The sequence below is a fragment of the Aythya marila genome (assembly GCF_965140915.1).
Source record: "Aythya marila genome assembly, chromosome: 1".
NCBI lineage: Eukaryota > Metazoa > Chordata > Aves > Anseriformes > Anatidae > Aythya > Aythya marila.
Window position 1 is genome coordinate 201,714,638 of NC_139042.1, and position 19,826 is coordinate 201,734,463.

Here is a 19,826-nt window from a genome sequence, read left to right on the forward strand (position 1 = left end):
AAGACCAACTATGCCTGTCACTCCTTATTCCACCTTCAAGATACAGACCAGTTTTACACCTACTTTGCTATGTCTTTTCTGTGCAAAGTTAAGCCACTTAAAATAATTTATCATCTTCCCCACTTTTTAAGAACAGCTCACTTTTTAGTAAGAGCAGACCATCACATATATTCAAATTTGTCCTCAAAACATGTTAGCTACAAAATGTGTACACAAATAATCTGTATCAAAAGACTTAGTGTGTAAAATTTATCTCCATACTCACTAACGGATGCAACGATCTTCATTTATACACTTTTTTGAGAGAAACCACTTATGTCACAGGCTTGCTCCCCTTCTCCAAGGGCTCTCTTCCCATAGCTGATTATCCTCAATGGATTATTTGAGGAAAACGGGTGGGTGGTGGTGGTGTAACTTGTGCCAAAGTGTACCAAAGAATGATAGGAGGTGATTAGAGAAAGGTTTGAGTTCAGAGCAAAGTCTCCTATTTAATACCATATAAACTAATTCATATTCAAAAAAAAAAAATAAAAAAATTAGAAAATGCAAAAAAGGTGTGTAATAAATCCTTCCCACTCTTTATAGAGTACCATTTCACAGAATCACAGAATTGGCTAGGTTGGAAGAGACCTCAAGATCATCGAGTCCAACCTCTGACCTAACGCTAACAAGTCCTCCACTAAACCATATCGCTAAGTTCAACATCTAAACATCTTTTAAAGACCTCCAGGGATGGTGACTCCACTTCCCTGGACAGCCCATTCCAATGCCTAACAACCCTCTCAGTAAAGAAGTTCTTCCTAATATCCAACCTAAAACACCCCTGGCACAACTTTAGCCCGTTCCCCCTCATCCTGTCACCAGGCACTTGGGAGAATAGACCAGCCCCACCTCTCTACAGCCTCCTTTAATGTACTTATAAAGAGTGATAAGGTTGCCCCTGAGCCTCCTTTTCTCCAGGCTGAACAACCCCAGCTCCCTCAGCCGCTCCTCACAGGACTTGTTCTCCAGACCCCTCACCAGCTTCGTCGCCCTTCTCTGGACTCTCTTGAGCACCTCCATGTCCTTCTTGCAGCGAGGGGCCCAAAACTGAACACAGTACTCGAGGTGCGGCCTCACCATAGCCGAGTACAGGGGGACGATCACCTCCCTAGCCCTGCTGGCCACACTGTTTCTTATGCAAGCCAGGATGCTGTTGGCCTTCTTGGCCACCTGAGCACACTGCTGGCTCATATTCAGCCAACTATCCACCAATACTCCCAGGTCCTTCTCTGCCAGGCAGCTTTCCAACCACTCATCTCCCAGCTTGTAGCTGTGCTTGGGGTTATTGCTCCTCAGGTGCAGGACCCGGCACTTGGCCTTGTTGAACTTCATACAGTTGACCTCAGCCCATCGGTCCAGCCTATCCAGATCCTCCTGCAGAGCCTTCCCACCCTCAAGCAGATCAACACATGCACCTAACTTGGTGTCACCTGTGAACTTACTGATGGTGCACTCGATCCCCTCATCCAGATCACTGATAAAGATTTTAAAGAGGACCGGCCCCAGAACCAAGCCCCGGGGAATGCCACTTTGTCTCCATTCACCACGACTCTTTGGGCCCGGCTATCCAGCCAGTTTTTAACCAAACAAAGCGTACGCCAGTCCAAGCCACGAGCAAAGAGTTTCTTGAGGAGAATGCTGTGAGAAACGGTATCAAAAGCCTTGATATTTAATTCAAGATATTATATATTTTATTTATGTTTTTGGGAAGTTGACTGGCATTGGAACGACAACCACAATCTCTGGAAAATACTTATGATTATGTTGTTGCTTACAGTCCTGCAACCTACTATAGATACTATTTAAAAAATTACTATAATTCCACAACATCTTTGTGCCTGTAGAGCATGTGCATGCATATGTATGCATGACATGTTTAAGGCTATAACATTTAGAAACCAGAATTTGTTTATTACTTTGAAAAGCATTACACCACTTCAGGGGTGTCCTTATATATGCAGGCTTGAATATCTGTTATCATTGCAGCAGACCATTTATAGGGGTACAAGGTGTTAATAAGGAACTAAGAACATTCTGTTTTACTCTACTGGATCACCTCACACACCATATTGACTATTTGGTCACAAACTCTTAGTGTCACCTACAGGGAGGCTGCTGTTGGTCTGGGAAGGTTGGACAGGATGTTATATTGAGCATGTTGTGCCACTGCTCACAGTAACTCAACTGGGCCATAACCATCTGTCATTGTTTTGGCTGGGATAGAGTTAATTCTCTTTGTAGAGATTTTTATGATGCTGTGTTTTGGATTTTTTGATGGAAGTAGAGGTGATAACACCCTGATGTTTTAGTTGTGCAGAGCAGTGCTTACACAGAGCCAAGGACTCTTCTGCTTCTCATGCTGCCCAGCCAGTGAGGAAGCTGGGGGTGCACCAGGATCTGGGAGGGGACACAGCCAGGACAGCTGAGCCAGGCTGACCAAAGCATGTCCTGTACCATGTGGTGTCATGTCTATTGATAAAATCTGGATAAAGAAAGAGGTGGATGTTCAGAGTGATGGCATTGGTCAAGAAACCATTGTGTAATGAGACCTGCTTTCCTGAACAGCAAGTTTTTGGCTGAACACCTTCCTGCTGATGAGTAGTGAAACAATTCTTTGTTTTGCTTTGCTTGTATGTGCAGCTTTTGTTTTACCCAGTAAACTGTCTTCGCCTCAGCCCACAAGATCTTGCACTTTTACCTTTCTGATTCTTTTATCCATCCCTCCTGGGGAGAGGGAGTGAACAGCTGCGTGGGGCTCAGCTGCCCACCAGGTTAATCCACAATGCCAGCCACTGTCTTCAGGCATCTCCCAACATGCATTGCCACCTGTCTCCCTCATATCCCAAACCTGAGCCACTTCCCAGGTCTTTCCTCCAGCTGTGATCATTTTTTTCCTTTCAGAGTCCTCTCCTGCTCTCCAAGACTACTTCTTTCTGGGAACCTGTCTTTTCAGCCTCCTCTTTTTTCTAGACCCTTGAAGTGCCCATTTACCAATCAAAATAGTCACATAACCAGCCTTCTAATTGGTGCACCAGAGAGTTACATCTCTCTATTAACAACAGGATTTAGGACGTGCCACTTTGGTTTAGATCAGCTGTTGACAAAATGTACAACTAGCCTGTACGAGTTGCAGATAGGAAGTACCAGGCTTCTGTTTTACAGAAAAGCTCAAATGTGGACATTCATACTGCCTCCATCCCAATTTTTTGTTGTCTTTTTCTTTTTCCCCGCAACAGTTGTTAAACATGTATTAACTCATCTCCTGCAAGCACCTCTGTGCAAAGTCACATGGTTTGAAGCAAAGGAAAGACAAAATCTATTTTGTATATGAATAGAACACTTGTTTACTGGTAAGGATATGACTCTTATTTTTGTTAAGAGGTGTAAAGCAGACATTAGTCTATTGATTTATGTGTATCAGCACTTGTATCAACTCTCCCTCTGCTAGGTAACTCGTGGAGATTCTTATGAAATATAGCAGCAACTCAACAAGGCAGCAAGCATAACTCCTAAGCTACATCCCTCCCCCCAAAATACCAAACACATTTAATCATGCCCACAAATATTAGCTTTAGCCTTATGTAAGCTTTGAATGAACACACAAATCTTACTATCACTATTTGAAGTCTAAAACACTGGCAAGATTCCCAGGTAAACCACTGTGATTTTGGAGAACACCAGGAAATTCAAGCGAAGCAGTAAAATTCTGCCTGCCTCAAACAAACAAATATGTTCCTTTGCCAAACAAAATTTCACAACAAAGTTAAACACGGTATCAGAAACCATTGAGATTCGTGGTAAAGAAATGCTGAGAGAGGTTCAAAAACCTAACCCAAGCATATATCTCCAAATTGGGGGTCTGTTTCCAAATATTTGATACATGAGCATGGAATCCAGCAATTGACAGTCTTCTGAGTCGAGGACGGTTAAATGCAGCTAGTACCATGAAGGAGATGCCTGCAACAAGAACTGGATAAAAACATTCCCAACCAATGTCTTGATTTTAGACTGTGCAGCTCTGAAAAAAAAATCCAGTGCTTGGGCAAGCCTCAGGATGCTGTCAGAAGACTCTCTTAGGAGCTCAAATTCCAAAAAAATGAGAGCATGAAAAAATTTTTGAAGCACTAGCCATCATTTTTCCTGTCTCAGTGAGTGCCAGTGAGCAAGAGGATCATTGAAAACTTGGCTATAGACCTCCCATTTTCATTTTGTTTCTTTTAAACAAATAGTTCAGCCTAACAATCTCCAGGACAAACACAGCCAAACAAAAAAGATCCCCACCCAGCACTCTGACTGTAAAGCCTTTGGTTTGGCTAAGTCTTCTTGGACATAAGTAGATTGTCTTCACACAATCTGGGGACATGCAATAAGATTGATTACTCCTGGTACAAAGTCTTAAGAGTAAGAACTGCAAGCCATAAGCATGAGAATATAAAATCTTTTCCCAATATTTTCCTGAAGTGTCCTGTTGGAAATCTTCGCAAGCTGATGTCTTCTTTGAAAGCTGGGCAGAAGTTTCTTTAATATGCATTAAAGGACATGAAAATTTCGCCCACAGACTGGATAGATGCTTCTGCTTGAAGTCAGGAAATAAGTAGTACTTGTATCACAAGTAGTTTAGATTGATTGGAAAATAAAATATCGCAGTTGAAGCAGAAGCCAACATTTGGTCTGAAGTTCACAGGGAATTTAGAGAGTTTTTTTTCTGTTACCTTGTGAGGTCAGAAAAGTTCCTGTTTCAGAAACTTGTGGACTGACAGCTTCAAAAGAAATGTAGATCTCAAAGTAAGTCCTAAGATTCCGCAATAATCTTAGGGTGGAAATAAAGAAAGCCCCACTATGTGGTTTTCTATATTAAAGGAAAATACTACTAGCAGATTTGTACATTTTTATGTTCTGACTGAAAAGTTTATTGACCTTAAATGTCTTTGTGTACAAGTGAGCATCTGTGCCTTTCCATGAATTTTTATAGACTAGAAATCCCCACTCACATAATTATTTTTTTTTCCAGAATCCAAGGAATTTTATAACTATGAAAACTGGCAATACTTGTAATAAATTCATTACCTTTGCTCCTAAGGATTCCTGCATACTGGGATGATGGACAACACTGTATTTCCCCATGATACAAATATCAAACTCTTAACAAAGGCTATTCCTCCTCTCTGCCCTGCCCCTCCATCAACACCACCACACAGAACAAAGAATATGAAGTTTCATAGCTTCTACTGTTGCTTTCTTAAAAAGAAAATGGAGAAAAGTAGAATTGCACTACTCCCACCCCCCCTAAAAAAAAAGAAAAAAAAGAGGAAAGCCAAAACTAAAGTATTTTCCAGTCTTAATAGCCATGTTTGTGTGCAGGTTGGATTTTATTTGATGCCAGAAACTTTGTATTTTTTTTTTTTTCCACAGAAGGGGAAGAGGGAACATTCAAAATCAGCTATTTGGCAAAGAAAACAAAACAAAACAAAACAAAAGTAAAACTGCAAAGAAGCAATAATTTTTGGGGGTAATTAAATTAAGGTTCATACCTCAGATTAGATTCAATTTACCACAAGTGTAAAAAACACTCAAAGGTTCAACTCTAGGTTTGATGCTCAAGTAACCAAACCCCTAACATTTGTTGAGCTATGTTGACTGATTAAAAAAAAAAAAAAAGTTTTGGGTTGGAAGGGACCATAACAATCATCTTGTTCCAACCCCCTGCCATGGGCAGGGTCACCTCCCACCAGCTCAGGCTGCCCAAAGCCCCATCCAGCCTTGAGCACTGCCAGGGATGGGGTGGCCACAGATCCTCTGGGCAGCCTGGGCTAGGGCCTCACTGCCCTGTCAGTGAAGATTTTCTTCCTTATATCTAATCTAAACCTACCCTCTTTTACTTTAAAGCCATTCCCCCTTGTCACTACAGTCCCTCCCCTGCTTTCCTGCAGCCCTCTTTAGGTACTAGAAGGAATGAACATCATGGTCCTTGCCCACTCTCCTTAGGAAATAGATGTGTAAATGTAGTCACGGATGTATTACCTTAACCTCTCCCACCACTTTTGAGCTTCTTGACCAGCTTCAGAGACAGTTGACAGAAAGGTGGCAGTCTCAAAAACACTGTTTTTGCAAGCTTCATGGCAACAGGCAGTAAGCTAGACAGACAGCCTCTTAGGGGTTCTGCTTCAGAAAAGAGTGCTTTTCATCCTCAAGAACCACAAACAAAATAAAAAACACCCCATAGCAAATGAAATAAATAATACAAACCAAACAAATACAAAAGACTGAAGCCACCAGGAATACAAGAAAAAAAATTAACCAGAAAAACTTCTGTAAGTCTGATCCCAAATCTCATCCAAGAAAAGAGTATTCAACTAAGGTGCACATTTAAAAACAGTAAGCAAAACAAACAAACACAACACGGACACACCATAAAATTAAAAATGAAAAAGCGGTTCCAATGGTTTCTGCTTTTCCACAATAATTTTTCCAAAAATGGAAAGAACATAGAGGAATAGTAACCTAGAATTGCAAAGTAATACAGTTTTTCTATTTAAGAAAATATCTTGGTTGAACCTACAGATCTTGCCACACAAAAGTAGAATTAATTGAAAATCAGAACAGGTCCAAGTTATACCAAGGCTGGCTGTGCACATAATGCTGTTTACTGTTTCTCTATTTTCAAGTCCACTATCCAACTTGAGAAAGTTTGCATTGCAACATACAAAAGATCTTACAATCTTGAAATCTTCAGGACCCTGTCTTTTCTGGTCAGCCTAATATAATGCTTTACCTCAGTGCTATCCCTGAATTTATCTTTGATCATCAATGCATCAAGCTCCCAGGAATTAAATGAGAATCTTGTTACATTAAAACAGTTGTTTATAATCAACCATGCACAAGCTGTTGGTATGGCTAGCTGCCACACAAATCAAGGTTTAAACAGACCAGGCTTACTGCTGAAATACAACTAATATGACATTATTCTTTCAGACATTTGGTTAGGCTGACAAATTTGTAACTCTGTAATTTACACAGTGTCCCCATGACATGTGGCAGTAATGCTATTGTGTACGGGGATTTTTTTATCATGTGAAGGAGGGGGAGGAAATCTACATTTTCCTAATGCAAATCTTTCCCATAACAATTTCAGAATGCATGCTGGCTTGCAAAAGTATACAATTTACCTATCTGAGAGTACACGAAGTTCAAACAGTGATGGATAATTATTTTAATGCAATGCAAAATTACCCTGTAGAACTCATCGGTACAGAAAGCGGTTAAGATATCACATATAATACTGCTGCTAAATAAAAGTATATTCTTCAGTAACACAAGACAGAATAAAATTTTCAGGCTTTTTTTGACTGGTGCATTGCATCAGTAAAGTAAATACTGTTAGAATTCAGCATTAGGAAAGAAAATTCAATTAGTAGGATTTTAACACTCTTGTGTAACATGGGAACTGTCTCATGGGATCAGACAGGAGTTTGTTTTATATGACCTTCTATCCCTAAGAGGTACAAAAAGCCTACATGGATAGGGATATGTTCCCAAATAAGGAAAGATTCTTCTCAACTTCAGATAATAGTTGGCCAAAGTGTGGGGACTTAGATCCTTTCCCATCCATTTTAATCCTATCTAATTGTAGATGCTCTCATCACCCATTAAATTCATTTTATTTTCCTCCTCCCAATTCTAAGCATCTGGCCTCCGTGGTATCCACTGGCAAAGTATCCTACAAGCTAATTGTCATGTGGGTTATTGGTTTCAAATATCTCACAAGATTCCCCCCCCCCCCTCTACCCCCCAGCCCTTTGTGTTAGGACAAAATTCAAACAACAAAAGCCTAAATCACCATTTCTGAGAAGTGCTTATTATTCTGTGTAACTCTTTGCTTCTGTAATTAAACACTCCTCATAAGGAAGTCTTTCTAGGTTTGAAATTATTAGCTAACTATTGCTGGAACCCCTCAGTTAAAGCATATTTTTATCATCTTCCTCGAGGAATTCAGAATTGGCTGCTACTACTCAGTAGATACAAAGCTACCATATATAGGTAACTACTCTGTTCCAGATCATCACATCTTAAGAAAGCATCATACATACTGATTATAGAGCTTCCTCCCTGCAAAGCTGATTTTATTCCATAGTGTCACATAGGCTTCCAGCTGCTGAAGAACTAAAAAAATGCCCAGGCCTTTGCTGCTGAACTAATTCTGCTTTCCCATCCCACTTTCACCATGTAGATTTGTGCAAACTTCTTGTGTGGTCTGACTGCTGTTGTGTATTGTATGAACAAATGGGGGGGGGGGGGAGGGGGGAAGAGAAAAATGCAGAACTCACTCATTTTTTCCTTCAAATTGTCATGTTTTGTGATGTTGCAACCTGGAATCCAGCATTTTTTTCATGTCCAAATCATGAGCTGTGTACATAGCTTGCTTTCATCAACGGAGATTGTATTTTCCTGCTGTTGTTCTAGCATGCATTTTCATATCTGCTTAAATTTAATCCATAACCTGAATTGCCAACACACAAGGAACAAATAACCCTGTAATAAGTTGCAGAGAGTTTAATAGGAAAACAAGGCAACAATTATTACTGTCAGATTAATACAGGCACACAGTACTTTCAAGCTAGGTTTCTGCACATTACAGGACATTTTCTTAAAGGATGACTATGATGTTTTTTTCCATAAGTTATTTTTTTTCCTAGGATTTTTCTCCTATGATGCTGATACAGTAAATATCTGTGACTGTAGCAAAAACAATTATGTCAACCGTAACTTCTTATCTGCCTATAATAGGATAAAGTTGTGCCTCCTAGAATTGGACCTGCAACTTCATCCGTGCTCATTCTCATTTCCTCAACTCTACCACACCAATGTGAACAACATAAATTTTCTTTGTCGTGGATCAAAGACTGTTTGCTGTTTTGTCGGTGTAAGAATAATTACTTATTCTCATTGTTGAACACTCTCCTGTCTATGGCTATGCAGTATCCACAGATAATAGAAGAAAGGATGCAATAACCACATCTCAGCCACATACTGTTAGGAAAATTCAGATTATATTTTACTATATAAAATATTGCTAGAGGGGGTACATTTAAGGTAGGGGGATCTCTTAGCAGAAGAGAGACTTGTTTTTCTCTGGGCTGAGGGCGTGGAGAACTGAGACCACTTTAAAATTCTATTTATATCACAGATTTTTTTTTCCTCGTAAGATGCAAGTGAAGACCTCAAAGTCCATGATCTACTCAGCTTTGAGGCATCACATAACAATATTCTAACAAGATTCATAACAAGATTCTGGAGCTGCACTTCTAAGACCTGTGTATGCAGTGTAAACTCTCATTAACCACAGATAATACGAATCTCAGCAAACAGAACAAGTTACTGACCGCAGATGTAGCTGCAGTGCTCGGTGAACAACTGGGAGGTCTGAACTCATTGAAACAGCAGTCCCAGAGCTCTGTGAAGGAACCACGTTGCTCCGGGTTAAAAATGCAAACTGCTTTTTTTCAGAAAAAATAATAAAAAAAAATCTGGTCAAAAAAAAAAAATCATGAAACTTTTAGCTCAAAAGGGTGTCACAAAAATGCTATTCTATGATACATCAAGTTTCGCTTTTCCTATCACCACTTTTCAGTGATTTAAAGTTGGTATGCAACTTATATAGTGAGTTTACACAGCTTGCCTGCAAACTAGGATGTTATAGGCTTAAATTTATTAATAGATTATGCTAAATTTATTAGCCTACTTGAATGCTAATTGAAAGAGCAAAGAGCCAGGTCATCTATTTATTTTAAATATGGGGAAAATAACTAGAAAATTAAAACATAACGTAATCTTATTCCCAAGAGCTTTTCAGAGTCCAGACTTCAGACAGTGTAAAACTGGGCATCAACAGGCTGGAAGCAATTCATACAAAAATGGCTCTGACCACAACATTTTTTCTCCCATTAGATCTAGAATTTTTCCGTATAACAAGAAAGATGTCAAGTCTTCTGCAAAACACATGGGTCCCAATTCTCAGTTACTCTAAGCCAGTACATCTTGCTCAAAGGAGCTTTGTCAGTTCATGTCAGCTGGAAATCTAACCCCAAAAGTCACATAAAAGACTGTGCCAATTAATTCCTGTTGGATTCAATGAGAGTTTACATCAGTGTTTAAATACTTACTTGAGGCCTTTAATACCTTTCTCCCCCTTCCAAGCCTGTAATTCCTCCCAGGGCTCTGGCTACATAAACCCTTTATTTTGGCATGTCCAACCAAAACTTGACCCCGGTCAGCAGCATTCTGCAACTCTTGCCAAGACCAGCTTTTCCAACAAGGGGAAGTCCAAGGACTGTGGGGACACCACCAGTTTCCGCAACGACAGCTGCTGACAGGACTGAAATTCTTCCCTAAGACCACAGAGGGGTAGAAAGGATGGCCAACTGAAGGGCCACATTAGCAAACATGTCCAGCAGCTCTGCTGATGGGGCACGTAAATCGAGGCTCAAATACGTAACATGGATCACACATTCCTTCATGGAGGAATTCACATGGAAAGCCAAGCAAACCTCCCAAGGACTAGAAACCACTTCTGGTTAACATGCACTAGCACCTTGCTTGCTTCAAGCAAAGATTAATTACAGTCTTAGAGGTTGAGAAGTGAAGTTATGTCCAGCTGACAAACGCTTGAAGGCAAATTTAGTTACTATTTGCAGAACCAGACAGTTTCAGATTGAAATCTGACGATGTCTCCTGATTAAGAACGTGTCTAATGGAAGGTACAGTGTTGGGATGACAAGTGTACATTAACTCACTTGTATATTTACAACCTATTTTAATTTTGTGTGGAGAAAGACTGTTAGGTCCACACATTTTTCAATACTGGAATACCCACAGCTTTACAACACTCGCTTAGAGACCTTTCTATGGCACATCTGTTCTCTTTGGAGCAGGAAACAGAGAACCCTATTTAAAATTTAAAAAAAAAAAACAAAAAAACCTCAAAACCTAAACTCCCTCTTCTTTAACTTTAAAGCTAAAGTTTACTCCAGCCTTTCCATAGTACCTTACAAACTCTTGTGTGGAATATACTTAAGCTATTCAAGAGAATGTCTTGCCACAAAAAGTTTATGGATAAGACTACCAACCTGCTGATGTAGTGAGAATGTAGTCTGCAGTTTATGTACATCCAGCTGAGAATCAGTCTTCCACTACTGAATACTCTTGTAAAGTAACTTGAACAAGGAACTTAATCTTCTAACAAGTCCAAATAGTTGGTCTTTATAAAGCACAACCAACCACAGACAATTTAACTTGACATCTATTTAAAAAAAAAAAAAAATCTAGCAGAAGACAGATTTTTCCAATAATCTGAAATATACACATTCAATGAAAGAGAGACAATACAATTATGAGAATCACTGGAGCCTCCCAATATTACTTTGTTTAGAAAATCTTCACTTTTAAATCTCAGTTTAAAAATAAATATATAAATAAAAATCAGTATCTGCTGATCAACAGGAGTCCAGTAAGAACAATGATCTGCTAACATGAGCTTGGGACTGATTCAATAACAAGTGTCCCAGAATGAATTGTCAGAACAAACTCTGTGCACAATAACTGCATGGAGTTTCTCAGTTGAAGAATAATAATAAAAAAAATAAAAATAAAAAGCTAAAAGCCTCTTCTGCTTGTACTGTGAAATTGGGAAGCACACAATCAAGGAAAAAAAAATCTAAGAAAGTTACAGAGAAACACAATTTGCATTAAGTTTTTTGTTTGTTTGTTTGTTTGTTTTTTAACAAATTTAATGTGTAATCATTAGAAGCATCTTAAGAGGTTGGGTGCTAACATTTAGGTTGCACTAAGAAATTTTCTTTAGTGCCAGAAAACATTTTTCAGAAGTTGAGCTCTTTAAATCAAAACATCTTCCTTGGGAGACACTGATACACATCAGACAGCATCCACAGGGAACAGTTACAGAAGTTCCCTTACAGACAAGAACATCTGATCTTTCTTAGGTCAAGCAAGAAACAAACAAAATCTTCTGGATTTTGATGCAGGGACCCATCATGGGAGACTGCAAATCTCCCTAGTTCCTGCTTGCTCTGGTCCATAGTTGGTATAGTGCCTTGTGATTAGCATGGGTGCAGGAGATCCTTAATGAGTATCTCTTCACCAGAGTAAAGCCCATTATTTAGACAATGCTGTAATAACTGCTGAAATAACTGCTAAAGAGGTTCACTGCTGTGATTACACCTGACATTGACACAAAAGTCAGTTGGGTATGCTACCAAAGACTGGGAAAGTGCCATGTGATCTGTGTACCTCTGAACAGTGGTGATGAACCACAGGTGCATAAAAGTGCATTTACACTAGAGAAGAGTGGGGAAAAAAAATAAGGAGAGAAAGGAATGAATCTGTGAAAAGCTGTGTAGCAGTGAGATCAGAAAAAAAGCAGTTATGCAGAGAAGGAGCTGGATACCAAAGCAGAGATGAAGCTTTGGGTGTGAGCAGGCACATTAATAAAGCACAACAGCAACTGAGCTTACAAATTGTTATAAAGGGTTACTAGAACAGAAGTGTTTTAAAAAGTAAATAAAACAACAAAACTAATTTGTCATTGGGTGAATCTCAGACAGAGCATTCAGTTCTGGTTTCCAGACTTCAGCCAGCTTCAGCCTAGCAATTTACTGGAAAAATAAGAAGCTGGTGCACGTAGGAAATTTGTGTGACTGTGAAGCTGCCTTGTGAAAGCAGAAATACTGAGAAAAGGATTTTAGTAAATGAGCATGAAATTACTTGCTCTCAAGAGTTAAATTCTAGTTTCATTTAAGAAAATTATGTTTTATGAGGGCAGGCACTAAAGAGCCCAGCCCAAGAGCAATCCTTCATTGCTGTGGGCTCTCTATGGAGAAAACTGTAAGTCTCTAGAGCCAAAAAAAAAAATAAAATATATATATAAATAAGACAGGTATTAATAACACCATTTTACTGGTGGGAACTGAGGCACATAGAGATTAAGTAACTCATCCAAACTGACTTGGAGTCTTGGAAAGCTTGAAATTACAGCCTTATCTCTCAAAGCACAATCTAACATCTCCACTGTCCTTTGCAATCTACAGGTGATTTCTTTCTTATTTTAGTTCCATTGAATACAGAACCAGACAAGTTTAAAATGTGCAATGGGTTAGTTGTAAATGAGGCATGGAGACCTGCACGTTAGAACTCTCATTGACTTGTGAGGTGAAGATGATGAAATGGTAGATGGAAGTCAATACGACTAAGTAATGTACGTAGGAAAGGAGCATCCTGCTTTTATCTGCACCCTGCAAAATGTACACCCTTGTAACCGTGTGTCACCAATCACCAAGCAGCAATTTAATTTTGCAGTACAATAGATGCAGAAAAAACTTGACCTTCCCACCCTCCAGAGAAATAAACCTGAACTCAGCATCTCAAGGTCCCGCTTGTTTTGACTTGGACCAGATGGACCCATAAATCCCTTCCAACCTCAACCACGTCAGGATTCTGTGAAAAGACTTCAAGAAGCTACCATGTGTCCCAAAACACAAAAGCAAGACAAATTTACACCTAAAAAAGAGCCCTTCCAACACATTGCTTTGTTAATGTACATGCAACCAGTGGGTCAAGCTGCAAAATTTCTTTGCTTCAAGTTGTCACAGGTTCAAAGCTAAAACTGCAAAACCAGTGAGATAAATTCAAGGGGGAATCATTCATCAAGAAAAGTCATCACTGCTGGCAGAGGAAGACCCTGAACTGCAAATTGCTGTTAGCTGGGAGAATACAATTGCACACTTGGCATCCTACTCTCTTGCTAAGCACCTGCATTACTGGCATGGTAATTTTATATTGCATGTGTTAGAGGTTAGGGCAATTTAAACAATTAGGCAAAGGAATACAGAGGCAGTGATAAGTAAACCTCTTTGTGAAAGAACATTCATTTGAATTGGATGGTTAAATCCTCCATGAAGCACCTGGAAGATTTAACAACTCATGTCCAAATGAACAAGATGTAATGAGCTTGTATACAGGCTTGATATGAAAAGTGGATTGTTTTTAGTAAAACAGTGGAGAATAACCTCTTATTGAAAAGAGCAATATTGAATTTTAATCAGGGGAAAAATAAACATGCAAGAATAAATCTGCACAGGCTTAGAGAAAGACTAGATGACTTTCTCAGCCATCAACAATAAATGCTGGAGTGTGCTACATCTTAATCTGCTATTTTCTGTTATCTTCACTTTTTCAATCACCCCATATATGATGCCTTTCTAAGAAGATGAAGAAAAAAATAAAAACATACAAACCAAGAAAAACTGCCAGTATTGTCCTTGGGAAAGTGCAGAGAAAGCATGGATACCAGAGATGAAAAAGTGATTAAAAACACATTCTTTGATATAGCTGGCCCTAATTTTTCATCCCACTCACTGAAGAGTTGCACATTGAAACCGAAAGCAGGGGAATCCCAACTACATTTTGCTGGTCATGTTTTATATATTAGAGCTTAGTCACAACTTGTATCCTCCTGGTGATTCTCATCCACGTAATAACTTGGTACTTATCTGACCCTCACTAACATCCCTTTCAGTGCAATCTCTTCCATGATCCATATTTGCAGAGACGTTAACTGGAAAGCTATTTCTCAAATATGATTTTAGTTATGATGAGATTCACACACCCTCTTTTTGCGCCCCCCCCCCCTTTTTTTTTTTTTTTTCAAGCAAGCATATTGTGGCAATTATGGAGCAATTAGTATTCTCCACTGACATCCAAAATTCCATTATCTTTATTTCCTGGTGGTGATGGAGTCCAGCATTATGTCCCTAGGCCAAACCTTCGGGGCTCTTTTGGTTTTGTTTCTGAGGAGGGTTTTTTTTTCCCCCTTTTTTCCCCCTTTCTGAACAGCAGTTTGGTGCTGTGGGGCCATGTACTAAACCAGTTTGCTCCAGTACTGAATACAACCGAGGATGCCTTACTGTATCTCAAGTTTTGCTGAGCTGGAAAGCCAGGAGCCGAAGCAGTAATAGGATTCGCAATGCTACAGTTCTCTCTGTTTACTGTTCTATGCCAAAAATTAAATCCGAGCCATTGCATTTCTGAGCCATTTCTTTGCCATTCTGCAAATCTGAGACATTTCTGCCCTGTTTTCCAAGTTTGAGCACCTTGAAGCCATTTAACCAACCTTAATTCACAAATAAACAGAGGAGGGGGGTGTTGGGTAAGGACTTTTTACCCCAACTAGCTTATAATACCAACACAACAAGGCTGAAATTACACCTCCTGTACCGACTTCGTAAGCACAGAAGGCACTTTTGTCCTTTACAGGCTGTTGGGGCGGTGTGTGTAGTGGGAAATGGCATTTTGGAGAGAATATTTGAATTGGTACATCCGTCCTACACAGGACATGTTCCCAACTTCACTAGCCAAGCTGTATACTCCTGCTCAGTAGGACTTGTGAAATTTAGGTCACCTGCATGTAGTACAGCAAGATTTGCTGCTTCACAGGCTTTAACTTCTCCACTCATCTGAGCGAAAACTTCTACTTTTCAGATTTCACTATGAGGTTGAGAAGTCAAGTTAAAAACTCCCCCCCCAGCAATGAGCCATAGAAAGGTCATATACTTCTTCAGGGAGGAATGCAAATGGGTGCAAGGTCTTCCCTGTGTAGGTAACTCATGATTTATGGCACTGTAGTTAGTCTTACTGGAGCCAAATTAAGGGAGAGAAGCAATGGAAGAGACATGGCCTTGAGGGATTTTCTTTTTGGGCCTCTCCTGACTGCCAGGTCACTGCTCTACTCTAGCTGCTGTTGAGGCTCATAGCACAGGATCTGGCTTCTGAAGCAGCAACCAAAGACATCTCTGTTACATCTGAGGATAAAAAAACATGCCACAGAAGTACAGGGAGGGTTTGGGACAGGGATTAGAACAGCTGTTCTCTGTCTCTCCTGTGCCCTCCCCTCAGGGGGCTAGATCCCACCTTCTGTAACCCTTCAGAGCCAGGTAAATGGGATTTTTGTGTCCATGGAGGGCTGATGAGCACAGACCATTTGTTGGTATAGCTCTGAAGTGTCTCAAAAAGGCCTGAAGTTTTGCCAGCCTCTCCTGACTCCAACTGACAGCGCTTATTCCGGTTACACTACAGAGAGTGACAAGGCACCTATGAGGGAAGATCAGGCAGAAGTGTGTTAATGTCAAAGCATAGGTGTTATGCTGGGAGCTTATCTGAAAAGAAACACATACACACACACACATACACCCACAAAAAAAAAAAAAAAAAAAAAAAAAAGATCTGAGCTCTCAGAGATTTATTTTCCAATAACTTTAATATTCAGATCACTGTCAAGAAATCCAGTGAAAGAAAAGTGGGTTTTGTTGTTTTGTTCTGTACGTTAACTGGCGTTCAGAGGCCCTAACATGAATCCAGTGTGTGCCAAGACTTTCTGGAAAGTATCGTACCTCTTACCATCCTACCCCAGACAGAAACAATGGAAGAGGGAGGCCTGATGTAATATTATATACACACCATGCTACCATTTATTTGTTTTAATACCTCTGCCAGCTCTCCCAGTGCAATTATTTTACCCCCAGCCACGAGATCTGCCTTCCAGCTAAGCAGGTCTCAAATTGTGAGTGAGTCACAGAATAAATTACAGGGGGTGCACAAGACAAACGAAACGGGGAATTTGCCACCATGGGATACTACTCTCAAGCTGACTGCAGCATTTGCTGATGCATTTCATTTGGATCTTAAGGAATTACTTCATGTCACCTGAGCGGAAGACACCTTTACTTTCTTGTAAAGAAGCTAAAATTTATAAGGAAAAGTAGAATTGGCTTTACAATTTAACGTCACAAGCCACAAACTGCATATTGACTTCCAACTAAATATTTTTATTTTATTTTTTTTACTGCCACCGATGATTTTACTTAAACTGAACAGTGTCTCTTCCTGCCTTTTAACACTGCATCCTGCTGATGACCTGTACAGAGTTGCTGCTGCAATCATACACAGTAACTACATAAAGAACTGTCTAGTAAATCAATTTAATCACATTACTGACCTACCTGTGTCTGTAAAGCTCTAATCTCCAGGTTCACACAAAAAGTTAGGAAACTTCTGTCATGCTGTAGGAAAGAGTGCCAGGGAGATATTTCTTGTACAGTCATATAAACATGTCATTTTTCTAAGAAAACAGGATTCTTTGAGAGGGCAACAGCCTCTCCTCCTTAAATCATCTCAACTTTCAAGCCCTCCATGTCATCCCTCCACTCAGTAAAACCTGGTATTACCTGACTAGATCAGCAGAGGAATCAGAAGTTGTCTCAGAATGGGATAAACTTTTCAAATAATTCCTGGAATAGGTTTTTCTGGCACACACATGCAGCAGACAACACATATGGAGCTCTGCAAAAGCACTTTCCTGGCATTTGCTCAGGATGACTCACAGGAGTCACTCCAGCTCAGATCACCCTAATATGACCACCCTCCCCTGATGCCACTCTGACCGCTGCCCTTGCAGCACACTAGCCTCTACGCTAAAGTTCAGGAAGTCAAACAGAATCTAGTCACCATGAGCTGACAGTCCTAAATGACTTAACAACAACAAAAATTAAAAATAAAATAAAATAAAAAAAAAAATCAAAACCTAAACTTGCAGCAAAACTGCTTAGCCAATTCTTACACCACAGACAAGCATTAAGGATTTTAGTCCACATTGCTAAGCACAGGCGCTGAAGATGATCAGAGAAAGTTCAACTTACGAGAAAAGAAAGTTCAACACTCTGCAAATATTAGGAAAAAAACCTCATAATGTAAGTAGATGTTATGGTTTGACTTTTGAGTTTTTTTTTCAGCTCATGACATTAAGCTATTAAAAATATTGCAGCAAGAAGCTCACATATACTTTAACATTTAATATATTATAAAAAAACAACAAAACAATTCACACACCTCTTCAAAATTCTTGCAATGCTTCTTTTAAAAAATAATAATAATAAAAAAACTTTATTAGGTGCAGCTTCATGTTTTGCATAACAGTTGAAGGAAATAAACTTTATATTTAACTAATTTTATAATTTAACCAACTACATTCACCACAGATGTTTCCAATGTTTTAGTGAAGTTTCTGTAAACCATCTGCACACTTTTTACATGTCGAGATTCTCAATAGGGAAAGCCATGCAATTAGAACAGCATTAAACACAGACATTTGACACTGTAGAGTTTTAGTATCTTCAGCAGGCAATAACAGTGGGTTCTCCCCTCTTCCCTCCTCTTAGCATTTTTCAGGGTTCGAGTTACTGTTCTTCACTATTCAAAGAACAAATAGTAGTACTGAAGGGAATAATCAGCAACAACTTTTCAGTATCAAATACATGCCTTAAAGGGACAACAAACTGGAAGTTTCAAACCCAAAATGAAATGAGCACTTTTTTTAAATTTTGATTTTTATACCCCCACAAGCCTGTTTTCCCCAACTTTCACGCTGGTTTTTCCTCCCCTAAAGTTTCCCACCCATTCCACTGCAAAGTACAGTGAGGAAAGCAGAGAGTTAATCCTGCAGTTTCAACTGGTGCGAGCCTTTACTATTAACTTGAATTTACAGAACAATCTTTAAAAAAAAAAAAAGTCCACACTTCCTCACTGCACTGTAACACTGAGAAGTATATTTTAAAAATCTCCCTCTGGTCTCTCTAAACATCTGCTTAAAGGTTTGCTGTATCTTAAAAGGGCTCTAATTACCAGAAACTCCTCTCTTACTTAAGCCCAGGGCTCACATTTCGATTATAACTCAAGCTCCAGTTAATTTAGGGCTAAACCAAAAAAACCGCCTGTACCAAACAGAAGAAAACACAGGCCTACCTTAAAACTTTCCAGCCTTTCAGAGGATCCAAGTCAGAGATTATAGACACCATTGTATTAATAATAACAATAAAAAAAAAATGATAAAAAAAGAAAACGGCAGGGCAGCCTAACCACAAAAGCAGCAAGTACTCTACTCAGTGTGGGAATGACAACAAACCCAGCACAGCTCTTCCTCCTTCTCAAGCTGATAAGCACTTGTCCCAGCTTCTCTCCACCCCCAAAATCAATCTTGTGCTATATTGCTTCACAGTCCCAGTTTCATTTCTCCACCACTACCTTTTAAAGCCCTTGTAATCTGCTCCAACTGATCAAATGTGACCTTTTTGTAGCCCACTTTATTCCAAGCACAGCCCTCAGTTAAATCTCTCTTTATTAACACCGTCCTTCTTGGCTTTCTTTTGGAACAAACACAGCTCAAGCTTGAAGCCTCCAGTCTTTGCCAGCAATCATTTACAGATTACTGCAAGCTGCAGTCTTCTCCTTTTGGGTATTTCTTCCACCTCTGAGGTTTGCTTTTATATTATTTTCTGGAAGTTGCTGGGGGTCTCCCTTTCCCCATTCTGTGCAGGTTGGAGTTCGACACTTTTAAAGGAGGGACTTTCAAACTGCAACTCCTCTCCCACCCTTCCCTCCTCCCCTTGACTTCACCCCAATCTATACACACCCCCTTTCCCCCGCCTCCTGAAAAAGCAGTCCACAACCCTATGAATACAGCAACATCTTTCCCTCTCTCTCTCTCTCTCTTTAAAATCTAATAGACTTGATGGATTTGTAAGCTGAAGCTGTGACTGAAAGCAGTCTAATTTATAGCAAGAGTGCTATTATGGTAGAATAATAAAAAGCGTAATAACGCAAAGACAGATATAACCTTAGGATGTTTGAAAGAGGAGAAGGTGTCTATAAAATTCCATTAAATC

General features: G+C 39.6%; 1 protein-coding gene across 2 annotated transcripts in view; it reads right to left on the minus strand.

The window, feature by feature from the left end:
- Nucleotides 1-19,174, minus strand: part of CELF2 (CUGBP Elav-like family member 2) — a 373,678-nt gene extending 354,504 nt beyond the window's left edge. For both annotated transcript variants that reach the window (XM_082759990.1, XM_082759989.1), the window contains exon 1: nt 18,907-19,174. In XM_082759990.1, coding sequence (XP_082616116.1) covers nt 18,907-18,959 — 53 coding nt within the window. In that variant the 5' untranslated portion in view covers nt 18,960-19,174. The remainder of the gene's footprint in view (nt 1-18,906) is intronic.
- Between the last annotated feature and the right edge of the window lie 652 nt (nt 19,175-19,826).